The sequence below is a fragment of the Symphalangus syndactylus genome, chromosome 22, assembly GCF_028878055.3.
Source record: "Symphalangus syndactylus isolate Jambi chromosome 22, NHGRI_mSymSyn1-v2.1_pri, whole genome shotgun sequence".
NCBI lineage: Eukaryota > Metazoa > Chordata > Mammalia > Primates > Hylobatidae > Symphalangus > Symphalangus syndactylus.
Genome location: NC_072444.2, coordinates 54,988,381 through 55,001,665, shown reverse-complemented (window position 1 = coordinate 55,001,665; position 13,285 = coordinate 54,988,381). Strand labels below are relative to the sequence as shown.

Genomic DNA, 13,285 nt, shown 5'->3' with positions numbered 1-13,285 from the left:
AGATATCAGGAATGGTTAATGCTAGGGTATAAATGGAGAATAAAATGATTCAGTTAGATTTATTTTGATATCTTCATGTAATGAAGATCTATTGAAAAATAATGCCCTGAAAAGAGAAAGTGACCAATTATAATGTAATCATAATATGGATTTAGAAAAAGAAATTAGTATTTTAAAACATAAATAATTTATTATTAACAATTTGAGAAGGGTACCTCTGCATATAGGAAAACCCCTAATATGTTGTTACTTATCTTTCTTAATTTGAATACTTTTATTATAGAATAATTTCTTTCAGAAAACTGCAAGATATTTCATGTCACTACATGTAAACGGTATTACTAAAGCTTGTTTTTTCTACATGTATTTAACTTGAGGTTAAATTAGTCTAATTTTGCTTTTTGCAATATGATTTTGGCTCTGATCTACTGCAAGACTGTTTTGAAGGGACACATAATTTTGTCATTCCAAATGTTTGGTATTTTTTCTCAAAGACTGAGTTACTACTGATAAGAAAAAAAGAAGGCCATGATTATGAGTGAATTGAATATTGAAAGAATGTCCACTTTTTAATTTTATTCCTGGCTGTTTGCCCAGTTGCTTTGAAGGACTTAATAATTTTGTCTCCCAATGATGCCTAGAGGTGAAAAGAGACAGTGTCTGGTGGTTCAAAACAGTTTGAATGAGGTAATCAAACAGAGCTGGAAAATGATCTTCTCTCCCTGGTGAGGTACTGCTGGGAATTCTGAAATAGTTCACCAAAGAAAAGACTTTATAATTAAATTATCATTTAGTCCCTATTCTCTACTTAGTCATTCAGATTAAATCAATAATGACAATGAAATCTCTCATAGTATTTCACCAGTTGAAGAGAGGAAAAAAAAACTGATGATAACTGTGTTTTAAAAAAGTTAAATTTATATATGCTCATTTTGGTCTTTAGATGCTTCATGGAGTTAATTGTTTTGTTTCAGAAATATGAGATGACATCAGATACGTGGCTCTCTAAACAGGTACAGTATAGGTGGTCTGTCACATCTTGGCCATTGTGACCATCTGTTCACCCATTTCTTATGTGATAACTTTCTGTAAAAAATATGAGTTTAAGGCTTTGCTAGGTTTGACAGAGTGATCCTTTTTCATTAAAAGGATCACTTATGACTTGGGCTTTCTATGGTAACATTTGTGAAAAGGTTACTTCCATTTTTTTATGAGACATAAATTGCAGAATAGCAGCCAGGGTCACTTTTTAAAATATTCTGTGTAAGTACACTCTTGTGTAGATGAAGGAGAAAAACTCAGGACCTAACCAAACTGGAAATCATTAGCATTGTTCAAATTGTCTGAAAAATTGACCCGACCTTTACATAAATTGATCATGGAGATATTCAAATAAATACTTCTCTTCCTAGTTGTATTCTAACTCACAATTCTGGTTTGTGACATAAATGAGGCTGGAATCAAGATGAACATGACGGACTAAAAACCTAATCACTGTTACATGGTCTCATCCTGGACAATTCAGAAGGAAACACAAATAGCTTATTTAAATATAGCTGAATTCATTTTACTCTTAACTCCATTACTGAGTTTTGCAAAGGGAAATAATATGTGTGGTATGGTTTGGTTTGGTTTTCTTTTTGTTCTTTAAAGCCCTCTTTTATTTTATATTATGTCTATGGCGTTAATGACCACCCATATTTTGAGACCTTCACATTTATCCAGACACTTTAATGAGTTCTGAAATATCCAAATTTATGCTTGCCATCTCCTCCTAAATCTGTAAAAGTAGCTTCATACTCCCCAGGTCTAAGCTGAACTCATTCCTTTTCTAGTCAGTCTTCTTTATTTTTATCATAGGACTCAATGACATAATTATCTATTCAGATATTAAAACTATTTACCTAATAGTCATCCTTGAATCTCTTCTCATTTTTATCTATCTGTATTTAATTAATATGTACAGATTTTACTTTCAAACATCTCTCAAGTCAATTTACTTTTCTCTAATTCACAAACACTGTCCATGTTCAAACTACAGATCCAGCAAGTCTCAACCCCTCAGGCACCTGCCAATCTGTTCACACTGCAGGCTGACTGAGTGACCTTTTCAAAATATGCATTTAATTGTTGCTACTAACATTCCCCTCATACTTGCACTTCCACAACTCAAAGAACTTTTCTCTCTTCTTTCTGTCATCCTTAAAAGGTCCACAAGGGATTAAATTGAAAGCTTTTTCAGCTCTGTGTCATAGAATCATTTTATCTATTTTCTCCAGTCTAGCTACATGGACCCTCATATGCACAGGGACTTCGTAAGTGCCCTTCCTTCTGAACAAAATTCCCTCAAACTTTCTTACTTGAAGCCTATTTATTTTTCAAACCTTGGCTTAAATCACCTATGTAAGAAGTCACTTCCTCTAACTAGCCTAACCAAATCGCATCTCCCAATAAAAGTTTTATTAAAGTCAAGTGTAATCTTTGTGTAACACTTACACAATTATTGCTATGATTTTTTTTTGCTAAGATACAAGGACATGAGGATGTATTTTTTTATTCTAATTGTAAACCAAATGCCTAGTATAGAATTCAATATGTAAGAAGAGCTTAATAGATACTTACTGAATGATTAAGAAGAAAAGTAAAAAGGATTCTAAATAATTGTTTGTCTGAAGGGTAGGTAGATGGATAGATACAGATACATGTTTGTATATATATTATGAGTATATGTGTCTTTGCACATGGTTCTCTATTAATATAAATACTTTTATCCAGGTCAATATACAAAATAAAATAGAAAAAAGCCCTGATTTTACAGCCAGTAATAGACTCACAAATTTCAGTTAGACACAGAAAATAAGAACAGTGAAAAATATATAACACGTAATACTTACGCATTCTGAATTTCCCTCCATTATTAAACATCTTTTGCTATTATTTTGATTACCAGTGACATTCATAATAGTTTAACATATGTTAACATAATGCATGTTCTTTTGAGATTATCCTAATTTTTAAATCCCAAATTTATGAATGTTTAATAGAAAGTTTTTAAAAAACAAAGCATCCAGTTATTAATTATTCAGTTAGTAAATGCCATTGGTCGTTTATCACAGTTGATTTTTTTCTTCAGATGCTCTAAGGGAATTTTATGAAATACTTAGAGTTATATGAAATTTAATGTATGAGCATGGTAGCAGTAATAAGAAGCAGCAAATTTCTAAGATAATTATAAATTTAGTAGAATCATCATATACTCTCTTTTTGCACAGTAGAAAAGGCAAAGGGAAGTGGGCATGTTTAGCCTGGCTTTCAAGGGACTTGCAGTTGAGATGACCAGCGTATAATATATTTGGTCAAGGAAATAGAGTCCAATATCCCCAGTTCACCATCTTGTGTGTCAAAAACACTGACTTGTAATGTCATGAAACTGAGCAGTGAGATTGGCACCATCTGTGTGGAGCTGAATGTTTATCACCAGACATTGTCAAGTGTCGGGGGCAGATTTTTTAGTCCAGCAAGGCATATGAGATGGTAGCCCCCATCTATTCCTTTTCTGAACTACTGCTAAGGTACTAGAACTGGGGAGGAGGCAATGTAAATGGAAGAATGCTCATATATCTGTATATGAGAAAAAGCTATTCATCTTTTGAGAGAAGTACAAAGGGAGAATGGTAAGGGAGGAGTTGCTATGTGGGGGTAAATCTGGTGGATAGAGTGATATCTATAACTAATATTTTTGTTCATTGTATCCATACATTCATCTATTCACCAATTATGAGTTGGGACCTACTGTGTCTTAGGCAATAGAGCTAAACAGATACAATTTAAAATTTAGTTCAATTATTAATTGCCTAGTGAAGGAAGCCAACAAGTTAATAGATAAATGTAATACAGTGCATTGGAAGCCATGATAAAGATGAATACAAGATAGTTTTTAGAATATCTGAGGAGAGATTTCCTAACTAGGGAAATCTTGGAAATTCTTTTGTTTCATGAGAATAAGTAAAAAACGAGTAAGATTTAGCAGAAAAAGGAAGACAAAAAGATTGTTACAGACCAAAGAAACTCCAACAGACAAATATCCCACAGAAGCATGCGATGGAACAAATAGAATTATTGACTTTATTATAGTTGAAAGAAGTGATTCACTCAGTCAAGTATTTTGTCAGTATCCATTATATGCTCAGTTATACAATTTTTCCAACCTTGAATGGTATATTATCTTAGAGTTTTAAATTTATTACATATGTTACTTATATTTTCATGAATGTTTATAAGGCAGATAAGGAAAATATCCTTATATTACTGTCAAGAGATGTATTACGAATGAAGCTAAAATCAGACTGTTCAGTATATTAAAATAGTTATTAATTGACTGATTCATTCAGTAAATAATTATTGAGCTCAATTTACATGATCGTCACTGTGCCAGATGCTGCAGATGCAGTAGTGAAAAATACAAGTTTCCTGACCTATGGGGCTTACATTACAGAGAACTACATACATACATACATACGTACATACATATGTATGTAAATATGAGATTAGTGCAAAAGTAATTGAGGTTTTTGCCATTACACAGTAGCTCTCAACTCATAATTGATGAATAGATGAATGTATGGATACAATGAACAAAAATACTCATTTTATATATATATAAAAATATAAATATATATAAATATATATATAAATATAAATATATATAAATATATATAAATATAAATATATATAAATATATATATAAATATATATATATATATATTACTCTATCCTCCAGATTTACCCCCACCATTAAAAGTAATGGAAAAAAACCTCAATTAATTTTGCACCAATCTCATACATACATATATTCATATACAATATGTACATATGTACATACATTCATATACAATATGTACATGTATACATACATTCATACACATATTTTGCCATTAAAAGTAATGGTAAAAACCACAATTACTTTTGCACCAATCTCATACATACATACATTCATATACAAACAAATGCGTACATACACAAATTATACGTTGAATGGTGTTAGTTGCTGTATTAGTCCATTCTTGTACTGCTATAAGAGGCCAGGTAATGTATAAAGAAAAGAAGTCTAATTGGCTCACAGTACTGTAGGCTGTATAGAAGCACAGTAGCTTCTGCTTCTAGGGAGGCCTCAGAAAGCTTCCAATCATGGCGGAAGGCAAATGGGGAGCAGCACTTCACATGGCCTGAGAAGGAGCAAGAGAGGGATGGGGGAGGTGTTATACACTTTTAAACAACCAGATCTTGTAATAATTCATTCACTCACTATCATGAGACAGCACCCAGGGGATGCTGCTGAACCATCCGTGAAGGATTCACCCCCATGATCCAGTCACCTCCCACCAGGCCCCACCTCCAATACTGGGGATTTCAATACGACATGAGATTTGAGTGGGACACAGATGCAAACTGTATCAGGTGCTATGGAAAACTAGAAAGAAAATAAAAGGAGATGAAGGATGTCAGATAGAGTTGGATGGTCTAGTCTGTCTCACTTTATATAGGGTCTGTCTCACTTTATATAGGGTAATAAGGAAACACCTTATTGATAAGGAGATTTCAGATTAGAGACCTGAAAGGGATAAGAGGAAGATCCAGACCAAGGGAATACAAAATACAAAAGCCCTGGAGCAGGACCATGCAGGAACCTAGTGAAGAAAGCAAGAGAATAAAAAAGATGAGATCAGAAAGACAGTAGAGGGCCAAGTCATCTAAAAGGGCTTGAAGGCCATTTTGCAGAGCTACTCAGGACCCATATCAAAGCCTTTCTTTATACCATATATAACCAATCTCATTAATCCAGCAGGAAAAACTCAATGTTTCGTCAGATGTGTTTTCTTAATGTTTTTCCTGAAGAAAGAGCAGTATCTCTCTCTCTCTCTACATATATATGTGTATTTATATATATAAAAAATATAGTGTGTGTATATATATATATATATATATATATGGCTTTCGTCATTTAATTTTCAAAAATAATTCTATTGATTTAATGTGCCACCAGAGTTTAATTAAAAATTATCAAAAGCGGTCACAGTTGTAGGTGGGCATTTGTGTTTGTGTGTTTGTGGAGAGATGAGCAATAAGGATGGTAAATTTGAATTAAATAACTTTCTATAGAATCCTTTGAATTTTGTGGCCTGTTGTCTTTTGTATTTTCAGTAAATTTATGAATACATTCTCAGAAATGAATCTTCAAGTAACTACAGTTGCTGAAGAAAGGATTTCAAAAAATATGTTACAGAATTTTATAATTAAAAGGTTTATTTTGATAAACTCTTGCAGATGTTTGCATGTTCCTTATCTTTGAAGGATATATCACTAAATGCAATCTTATGTGAAGATATGACAGTTCTTGTTTGAACCAATTTAAAAAGTGTCTTTAGTCTAATAGTAAATCGTTCATATCCACCGTGAACAAAATTTTCTTATCCTTCCCACAACTCAACCACATACATACATAATGTATCAGATTTACTTTAAAAAAGTTTAAAAAATAGCATACATTCATTTTTTAAAATAATGTGCCCATTTTCCTAACTTATTTTAAATCAATATTTGATATAACCCATGCAGGAATTAACAGTAGTAGGCAGCACAGATTGCATGTGCGTTTTTGAGATTGTTCTATGCTCTTCTACATTTTAGAATGAGGAGCCCGTGTTTTCTAGAGACGGCAGCAAATTCTTTATGACAGTTCCTGTTAAGCAAGGGGGACGTGGAGAATTTCACCACATAGCTATGTTCCTCATCCAGGTAAGTGCTGGCTTTTTTCCATGTTTTGATTTCATTGTCATGTCCCCGAAGGCCCAGTTCTTGTGGCATTCTAAACCTCTAGTTCATGGCGGTGAAACCCAGCCATAGGTACAACTCACAGACATCTTAGGAAGAGGACCTCCATCCATAGCCATACATTCAAGCCTTACCTTCCCACAAAACAGTCTCAACACTCAGTACAATTTAATGAGTTACATGTGTATCCTATGAACTGAGGGCTTTGGGATATAGAATTTAATAAATAAAAAGCACCCAACTTTTGAGGACCTGAGACAATCTAGAGAAGATTTTTTATTCAATGAATATATATGTAACCTATTTTGTACAAGTAATATTCTCCAGGTGTTATAAAAGTTTTAAATACTCAAAGCAACCTAAATGTCCATCAAAAATGGCACATCTCCACAAGCAAATACAGTGCTGAATTTAAAAAAAAAACAGATAAAATAAATGTTTTATGTTAAATAACATAGATTTCATGTTATAAAACAGAATCTATGTTATATTTTTTATAGACTTTCTGATAAAAAGAGGGGAAAGGTTACTTTTTATCTAATCAAAAGAATATGAAGGGTTTATACAATTTTTTTATAAAAGAATTAGTAAATTCAGGTAGTTTAAATATGACAAGGATAATGAGTCAATCTGAATTTAATTTCCAAAAGCAAGCATTCATGAGAAAATAAAGCATCCTTCAAAATCATATTAACAAATAATCTAGTCTGACACACAGGTTAAAGGCTTTCTAATCAAAAGTCACTGTGGCTAAACTGGGATCTTTATGAGAATTTTACAAACTAGCTAAGAGTAATTTCTTACTTACAAAATGTAGAATAAATATAAACATGGCAAAGATACCTAACTGACCTTACTAATTTTATGTTTTTAGAAACTTTAAGACCTGTGCATGTTCTCAAAATGATTACCATTATCCATACACATTTGTATTGGACAGCTTAATGCTATAGAGTCTCAAAATCTAATGTCAATAGTTTAAAATTTAAAACTTGTTCAGAGTCTGTGTAATTAAAATAATTGTCATTATTTTAACTGTAATTTTAATCAATACTGAAACAAATAATTTGGAATACATACAATTTCCACAGTACAGATGTAGATTGATTTTCATAGTATATTATTAAGGTGGAAAAACAGGTTATAAACTAATGTATAATGTGATCCTATTTATGCTCTAAACAAATGCATTTATAGATGCATTTATATATGCATTTATAGATGCGTTTATATATGCATTTATAGATGCGTTTATATATACATTTATAGATGCATTTATATATGCATTTATAGATGAATAAAATTTTGGATGTTTTTATATCTAGCTATTAAAATTATTATATAAGTCAGGTATAATTAAGGGAACTTTTTTTATGAAACTGAAGGGAAATAGACTAGCAAATTACCTTACTTTATAAACTTTTTCTAATTAAGAGTCAACTTGGTTATCACAAATATTAGAGAACTATTTGGCCCTTAAAATATCACACTTCTCAAATCTTATAACTGATTATGACATTTCATTGAATTTTTAAATTTCAGTATTTTATATTCAAGAAGCTCTGTGAAAAATATAAGTAGTAAAGAAGATTACCTACAAATTATAGATATTTATAAGAGATAGTGAAGGATAGGAAAAGTTGTACAATACGTCTTTGTATATGTGATTCCCCAAAGAAGACAATCTATCCTTGACTGTAGGTACCCTGTTGTGCTTTCAAATACTAGATCTTACTCATTCTATCTAACTATATTTTTGTATCCATTATTCAACAAATGAATAATAGAAATAGTATCTTTTTAAAAGTATGGCATCGGGTAGGGTTGTGATGTTGACATGCAGGAATCAAAATATTTATACACCCAAAGCAAGAGTTTTTTTTATAAGCCTAGGGAAGAAATACCTTCTATTTCTCAATCAAACCAGCCTAACGTGTAGGCTAATTCCTGTATTTCTGAAATGTGCAGAAGAAAAACTTAGTAAAGTTCTTACACTGTGTTTACTTTATTCCTCTTCTATATGGACTATAAGAAAGCCTTCACTGAAGTAGAAAACTTTTTTTTCTATTATGTTTGTTGTTTAGGTAATTTGTGGTTTGCCTCATTGAGAAATGAACATGACCGCATGATTATTTATGAATATTTTCGCAATTGATTAAAATTAGTCTACTTTGCTAATGAGTCAGAAGTCAGTGCTAGGTAAATACAATTTATACATAACCTTGAACACATACAAACGCAATCACATATGCTATTTTAGGAAATGGTTTGAATCACCTTGCCTCAATTTAAAAATAGCTAACAAAAAAGGTATTTATGAATTGTGTATGACTGCTTAATTGACATATATGCACTATAAAATTCTGAAAAATTCAAACTGAATAAACTGATAAGGGAGTATATAAAATCACCCACAATATCATCACCTCATATTCTCACACTTTTAATCCATTACTATGTATATTTTAAATTCTTTTTTGCATGAGAAATATATAATTTTCCCCTAAAGATTGCAATTCAAGCATAATATAGATTTGTAACATTAAAAGAATAATTAATGAGCATTTTCTTACAACATTTAATTGTATTCCTAATATTTAACATTTTATATTTTTCTTAAATGTGATTTTAATAGCTGCTCAGCATTACATCAAGCAGACATACTGTACTGTATTTATTTATTTATTTTTATTTTTTGAGACAGAGTCTCACTTTGTTGCCCAGGCTAGAATGCAGTGACACGATCTTGGCTCACTGCAACCCCCGCCTCCCAGGTTCAAGCCATTCTCCTGCCTCAGCCTCCCGAGTAGCTGGGATTACAGGCACCCGCCATCATGCCTGGCTAATTTTTGTATTTTTAGTAGAGGCAGATTTCACCGTGTTGTCCAGGCTGGTCTCAAACTTCTGACATCAGGTGATCCGCCTCCTTCAGCCTCTCAAAGTGCTGGGATTACAGGCATAAGCCACCACACCTGGCCTGTACTGTATTTAAATTATCCAAGTTTATTCATCATTAAAGTTATTTCTATATTTTGATGTTAGAAATGATTCGGAGTTAAAAGCCCTTATAAACACATTACTTACAATTCTTCCCACAAAATTATACTTCTAGATGTTAGAAGATACCCAGGCAGAGTATATCCATATATATGTATTTGTTCAGGTTTTGATGTGTAATGCCAAATTGGCTCTCCAAAAAATAGTAATTTACTGCCTAAACAGTAATGCATGCCAGCATTGATGACTTTTTACCCCCTTTCCTTCCCTTGCCGTGCTACATAATTCTACTTAAAATTGTCGTGCCCGATGGGTATATACCCAAAGGACTATAAATCATGCTGCTATAAAGACACATGCACACGTATGTTTATTGCGGCACTATTCACAATAGCAAAGAGTTGGAACCAAGCCAAATGTCCAACAACGATAGACTGGATTAAGAAAATGTGGCACATATACACCATGGAATACTATGCAGCCATAAGAAATGATGAGTTCGTGTCCTTTGTAGAGACATGGATGAAACTGGAAAACATCATTCTCAGTAAACTATCGCAGGGACAAAAAACCAAACACCGCATGTTCTCACTCATAGGTGGGAATTGAACAATGAGAACTCATGGACACAGGAAGGGGAACATCACGCTCCGGGGACTGTTGTGGGGTGGGGGGAGGGGGGAGGGACAGCATTAGGAGATACACCTAATGCTAAATGACGAGTTAATGGGTGCAGGAAATCAACATGGCACATGGATACATATGTAACAAACCTGCACATTGTGCACATGTACCCTAAAACCCTAAAGTATAAAAAAAAAAAAAAAAAAATTGTCGTGCCCGAAAAGCGAGCAATGACAGGACTGGGGCCTTGGCAGCCAACAGTCAGCCAGATCACCTTTGCAGTACTTGGCGCTTACCTATGTTTGAGAGCTTACTAGTTCACTCAGAATATATTTATTTGTTTGAAGTACCTTACTAAATGAAATTACTAAATTTTTGCAAACATTTTGCTCTCTCATATTATCAGTAAGTAGATAAAAATCATTAATTAGGGACCAAGCTAGAAAATTATTGCTTTCAAGCTGTTTTCATTATGGAGAGTGATGGCCGTCATTACATATATTTTAGTGGGTTTTTTTTTTCTCATTTACAAGAGCTGTCCTTGTTAAAGTGATTCCAAAGGATACAAATAAAAAGAGAAAAGAATGCATGTGTTTTCCTCCAGTCTTTCTTCATTTAAACATTATTGTAATTTTATGTTAACTACAGTATTGCATCTTGATATGTCAAATTTATATTTTAAGCGCATACTTTTTTCACAATGCTAAATAATTTTGAAAAATAATTCTTTAAAAGATTAATATTGAGTTGACTGGATGTGCATCAATAACCATTATTTGTTGTTCTGTGTTTAATTTAGTGGCAATTTGTTGTAATGATAGATGTCACTGTATATAAAGCTTATTTATATTGTGGATTATTTCTTTAGTATTGATTAACAAAACTGGAATAGCTGGACCAAAAGTAAAAGATTTCTAAGCCCTAATATATGTATTTCCAGATCACTTTCAGTATGAATATATGAAAGCAAAATCTGTGAGTGTTTTCTCCACTTTCATATATTCCATTAAAGAAAATATTAAATAAAACTATGGCTTTTCTGGAAATCTATATAGCTAAAGAAATTGTTCTTCTGGATACAGTGTTTTGTATGCATATTACTATCAGTTTATGTACTTCCTGAGTCATACACTGATACAAAACTTTTTACCCCAGACCGTTAAACTTTTGATCACTTCAGATATTCGCCCCTTTGCTCCCTGAAAAATATTTGTTATGTAGACTTCAAACTTCTGAATTCTCATCTCAGTAACTGTAACATTCTACATCCTGCAATTCAGGCTGCAGTGAAGAGATAGGTTTTTATCAAAGGTATAGCACCTTTTTCTCTCAAATATGGAGTAAGCAGAGTTTTCATTGTGTTCAGTCGTTCAGATTCGTAGGCGTAAGGAATGGACCTGTCATCTTCTAAAATTGTGTTAAATGAAAAATTATATGTTGGTGAATCCATTCACTTTCTCTATTCAGCAATACGAAGTTTTGCCCATGAGAGCTGATGATTTCACTTGGAACAATTTTAAGTGGCATTATTCACTACAAATACTGTGGAAAATAGCATGCCCCCAATCCACAATTTTATCACCTAATCAACCCATTAAAGTTTTTGCATTAAGTTTCACTGCTGCATCTGATTAGGACATTGTCTGAAAACAATTAGCTCATCTCATGTGGTGAATAGATGGCAAATTAAAGCATGCTATTTTTAAGCACTACAACATTTCCCTTATTTAGAAGCTATAAAAGTTAAAATTTAATATAAGAAATTTGAATGAATAATGTGTAATTAGGTAAAAAGCACATGCACCGTTAAACTTGTTATTGATACCCCATGTGTTTCCAATTTGTAAATAGAATTCTAAAACTAATATTTAACTTCCTTGAGCAAGATAAAATCTCTGTGAATTCAAGGGCACTTGTCTGATGTCTAATGTTCCAAATAAAAACTCTATTCCAAATTTCCAGCCCTCTTTTAAGAATGAATGAACTCACGAGTTTTGTTGCTTTTTAGTCTGAAATTAAAGTTGAAATATTAGTTCAATTTAAAATACATTGTCATATTGCCTTTATCAAAAGTCCACTAAAGTTTTATATTTATATTCAGTATTTCTATTCTACCAAGTTAATATTACAGAGATTATGGATGCACAGAAAGAAAGAAATGTTACTGTGGAGAAAAAAATGCTGTTCTTTCCTGCTTTGTTAAGTGATATTTCCTGTGATTGTATTTCTGCTGAAGGTGCTTAAAAACCTAACTGAAGTACACGCATCCCCTTGTGAAATCTGCTCAAATCCCTTGATATTTATTAACTGTTGTTCAGCCATCTACCATATTCTGATTGGTATTAAGATTATTAACCAGGTCAAAATTAATGTGCTCACTGCTGTGACAGTCTTACGTAGATTATTAGAAAGTAAATCTTTGCTATTACATGCAAAATGGGGGTTCAGCTTATTCCCCATACCATATCTACCCTGGTAGATTAAAAGCAAGCAAGGCAATTACAGCTGTTTAAAATAAAATCAAAAGGTTGTATGGTTGTTATTAAGGCTTCCAACAAGAGATCTTTTGGTCCTACACTTGAAAGTCTAATATTTTGAACTAAAAGGATCATTGAAGTAAATCATATATAATATTGTTTATACTGTGTTCAAACATTTTTCAAAGCATTGGGTTTTTACTCATGCCAATTTTAATGTATCTCATTTGTCCTTAAAACACACACACACACACACACACACACACACACACCAAAATACTCTGAAAAACAGAGAAAATAATTAACCTAGAAATCTGTGGGCCAAAAGTGTCTCCAGATATTTTGAAATATTGAGC

The 13,285-nt window shown here is 32.4% G+C and overlaps 1 protein-coding gene across 5 annotated transcripts in view; it reads left to right on the top strand.

Moving 5' to 3' along the window:
• DPP10 (dipeptidyl peptidase like 10) overlaps positions 1 to 13,285 on the top strand; it is a 1,432,672-nt gene that overhangs the window by 1,346,746 nt on the left and 72,641 nt on the right. For all 5 annotated transcript variants that reach the window (XM_063631313.1, XM_055262569.2, XM_055262570.2 and 2 more), the window contains 2 exons: positions 975 to 1,013; positions 6,688 to 6,795. In XM_063631313.1, the coding sequence (XP_063487383.1) occupies positions 975 to 1,013; positions 6,688 to 6,795 (147 nt within the window). The remainder of the gene's footprint in view (positions 1 to 974; positions 1,014 to 6,687; positions 6,796 to 13,285) is intronic.